General features: G+C 34.9%; 1 protein-coding gene across 1 annotated transcript; it reads left to right on the top strand.

Moving 5' to 3' along the window:
• Positions 1-244: 244 nt before the first annotated feature.
• LOC131697926 (transmembrane protein 238-like) lies at positions 245-2,379 on the top strand. Its single transcript, XM_058989891.1, has 2 exons — positions 245-655; positions 1,663-2,379. Exon 1 carries the CDS (start codon positions 296-298, stop codon positions 518-520), a length of 225 nt encoding a protein of 74 aa, XP_058845874.1. The 5' UTR covers positions 245-295; the 3' UTR covers positions 521-655; positions 1,663-2,379.
• Positions 2,380-4,115: the final 1,736 nt, after the last annotated feature.

Below are 4,115 nucleotides of genomic sequence, written 5' to 3'. Positions count from 1 at the left end.
GGTCATTGTAATGAAATGACATATTCTACACGTTAAAATACAATCGTTGTTAAAAAAAAAAACAAACAAAAAAAAAACATTACAAAGTATTCTGCTTTGAATATCAAAAACAATACAAGTGACATGACAGTAGTCATATGTTAACCACGGGTTATAACATTCAGTCAGTTTGGGAGGCGTGTGAAATTTGCAGAGAAACTCCCCGTGTGTTTGATTATAAAGGGACACCTGTTTTGGTACACCTGAGCACTTCTTCAAATGTCCCGCGTGTGCCTTGCATAAAGCACAATTCGTGATGGGATGCTCAAAAATTGTGGGGCGATGTTTTCCTATCTTTGTGATTGCTATAGTGTTTGATGTTGTTGGGATTGTTCTCCTTTTACTTGGGATTTTTGCCCATTTCACATTTTGGGACTTTTTCATTTATACCGGAGCGATCATCATATCGCTGAGCCTCATCTTTTGGATATGCTGGTATAGTGTCAACCTTGAACCGTCTGAAGAGCTGCGCTTAGCTTGAAATGTTCTCACTTATCTTTAGAATTGTTGAACTACAAGCAATACTAGTGAAACCGTGAACATTTCTAGAGTAAAGGATTCCCTGGAAATCCCCCTGCTGAACAGAAGCCACCCCGAGAGATTTGAATACTAAAAGGTTTGTTTTAAAAGCAGCACACGTCTGTGAGGATTATCAAGTAGAACTGGTTGTCTTGTAAAAGTGGTTTTAAAATGGGAAGTGTCCCTTTTATTTCTTAAATGCAAATCACGGGATGTGGGAGAGAGGAATCCCTGCAGAGGGTGACATGAAAAACTTTCCTTTAAAAAAAAGGTTGCAGTTAATGATTATTACTTGTGTGATGTAACTACGAATTTTCGTTCAATGTAAAATACATATATAAGATAATGTTAAAGAAGTGCGTAATAATGGAAACTGACATAGTAAAAAAAAAAAAAAAAAAAACACATACTAAAACGCACACTTTGTCAGATGGGTCAATCTTATGTTTTACTAGAAAAGAACCAAGTTTTGTGTTTAAATCAAAATATCACTACTATTAGTAAGTAAGGTATGTGGTTTGGCTTGTATAATGAAGTGCTGGACAAACATGGGTTTTAATGTATGACGTTCTTTCAAATAGTCTTTAATTTTGAATTAGCTGAAAAACAAAACATCTTTGGAGTGAAATAAACCCGGTAGAACCCAATTAAATTACCTATATGTGCGGGTTTTTTTTTAAATATAATTTAGATTACTTTACGTGAATACATTTCTGCTACCTAATGCATTTAAAGCAGTTGTTCGCTATTGTATGTATTAGCGCTCCTTGTCCAAGCGCTAATACATACAGCAGTCAATAGCATTCAAATCTCACAGCCCTTTGTGGTGTGCTTACTACTTTTGTTGTCAACGCTTAGTAACAGAACATACACACCTATTAATCTTCACAGTTTTTTTTTTTTTAAATAAGAGCATGCAAATTATTTACTTCTTTGAAATCGTGTAGTTGTATCCATAGTCCTGCCTCCTAACGTCCAAGGTGCATTGATACCTTTTTACACCAAGGTTGAGAAATAACTCCCACCTGCATCAATGTCAAATGTCACATTGTATTTGATATTTATGAAATTAATTTGAAAACATTTTATTTATTTTTTCTTTAGGAACGAGTTTAACTCAAGATTGAAAGGTCATGCACTATTGAAGGAACTGACTACAAAGAATGAAGATATATACCTTTGCACTTAATTAACACTTTATTGTTTGCAATATAGCCAAAGTAGACATAAGGCTGCACATTAAAAGAAACCATTCAAGCTATTTATTTCACACAGAAAATGAACATTTATGGACAATTATGGATTTTCTGTTGGACTTTTGGGTAACATTGATTTACAGTGAATGTCCTCCAATGTTTTTAAATTGAGACCTCAAGTCTAAACCATGAGATCATAATCGGTCTGTTTTGTCTGTGTGCCATACTATTTGTAAATGCGATGCCATCGTCACAACCAATGAGGAATTTAAATACCACTGATACTGTTCACAAATGTTTACTGTTGTTCAGTGTAATCTGCGTTTGAGGTTAACTTTTTTTAGTTGTAATGTAATTTAAATATAACTATCTTGATCTTTTAATATATGTGTGTACTGTATGTACCCATGTGTGTATTCATGTGTTTTTATTGATATTGCTTGGATGTATAATTGTTGTATTGTTTCTTATTGAGAATTTAAAAAGGGAGCAACAGGACAGTTCCACGCCCTCTCTGTCTGGCTGTACCACTCAATCAACGAAATGTTAATGACAGAAGATATTCAGAAACATCACTTGATTGTTAGTGCTCACAATAAAGTGTTGTTTGTGAATGTGGCCAAAACACAGTGGGTTAGTTTTCCTAATGTGTGCTTATCGAGTGTTTAGACAGGACTTATTACACACATGCAAAGTGTGCCTGGGTTAAAGTGCTTTTAACAACATTTCAACCCATAAACTCTCTTTGTTACCTTATCTTGTTATACTGACTATTAGTTTCTACCTGCATCATTGTTTGATATACCCATCTGTTCAACTGTTCAACTGTGAATGGTAGGACATTGAATACGATTTAAAAGCATTTCTTTACAATATTTTACAACAGGTGGAAACTGACATCCACTTTTCAATTAAGAGCTATTTTTAATCTGAACCAGTTGAATACCTTCTTTGTCAGAGCTAGCTGCTAGTGTCACGAATACCTGTAAAACTGGACCTGTAGACCGCACAGGGAAGCCAAACCAAAATTACTTTTGTTTTGAGCTATTAAGATTGCCATCGCTTTCATTCACAACAATCAAACATCTGGCTGGTGCAATAGTGGTACCATGCAATAAATTACCAGTGTTTATTGGTACGTAAATATGAAAATGTTACCCCAATGGTACTGGTCTACCATTGTACAGAGTCTTTGGATTTTAATAGTTGCCACTATATTGCCATTGAAGATCGACTGAATCCTGGTTGAGATCAATATTTCAAGCTCGTTTTTTTCTCATTTCGATATCTTGATTTATAAGCAGTGTGCAGTAGTGGTTAGGGCTCTGGACTCTTGACCAGAGGGTCATGGGTTCAATCCCCAGTGGGGGACACTGCTGCTGTACCCTTGAGCAAGGTACTTTACCTAGATTGCTCCAGTAAAAACCCAACTGTATAAATGGGTGATTGTATGTAAAAATAATGTGATATCTTGTAATAATTGTAAGTCGTCCTGGATAAGGGCGTCTGCTAAGAAATAAATAATAATAATAATAATGGAATAGTGCAGTTAACTCTGCCTTGGAAATAGTGTCAAACGGGCAATAGAACAGGTGCATCGATCTCTAATATAACACAAATCACAAACCCGACACAGATCCACACACTGAAGAAAAGAAAGCGCTCCAACGCCAAAGTCCATGAAAACCAACAGGTCACTTTTATGCACATAACAGGCTAAGACAGTTGACAAACTGTGCAGAAAGAACACAGTGCTTGTATTTCTTTATTTCTATATCAAAAGTGTTTATTTTTCTTGAAGTTGAAAGTTATCTGCAAAATGTAACTTATATACATATTCAGCTTCAAAGTTAATTTTGAGTAAAGTACCTTTTTAGAATTCTTTTCTGTTGTTTATTTTCCACAATCCCATTATTACACCAGTGCTATCTCATATGTTACTAAAACTGCAGTACACTTTAAAATAGCTTCATTTGCAAAGGGAATCTGAATTAATCCAGTCAACAAAAAGACTTGTATTGGAAAAAATTTAGTTCTTTCAGGAGTTTCCTGGCTAGTAAGAGCTACCTTTAAAACTACAACAAAGCTAAGCTACTGGTATATCCATTGTATTATTGCAATTTTGTAATTATGGAATGGAAAGCTATTGAGCAAACACAGAAACATTTGTTACCTACACAATTCTATTTATGCACATTGCGCATTAGTAAATAAATGATTGTATTTCTACAAACTGTATGACCTACAGTGAATTTCCACTCGAACCCTTATCAACCAGGAAACTACTGTAGGTGTAAGTCCCTGCACTCATCTTTAAAAGGGTAATTGAGTTTCTAAATATACTGCAAAAGAAGACACACA

Source organism: Acipenser ruthenus, chromosome 17 (assembly GCF_902713425.1).
Source record: "Acipenser ruthenus chromosome 17, fAciRut3.2 maternal haplotype, whole genome shotgun sequence".
Classification (NCBI taxonomy): domain Eukaryota; kingdom Metazoa; phylum Chordata; class Actinopteri; order Acipenseriformes; family Acipenseridae; genus Acipenser; species Acipenser ruthenus.
Note: the sequence above shows the minus strand (reverse complement) of the source record. Positions and strands in the feature narration are given on the sequence as shown.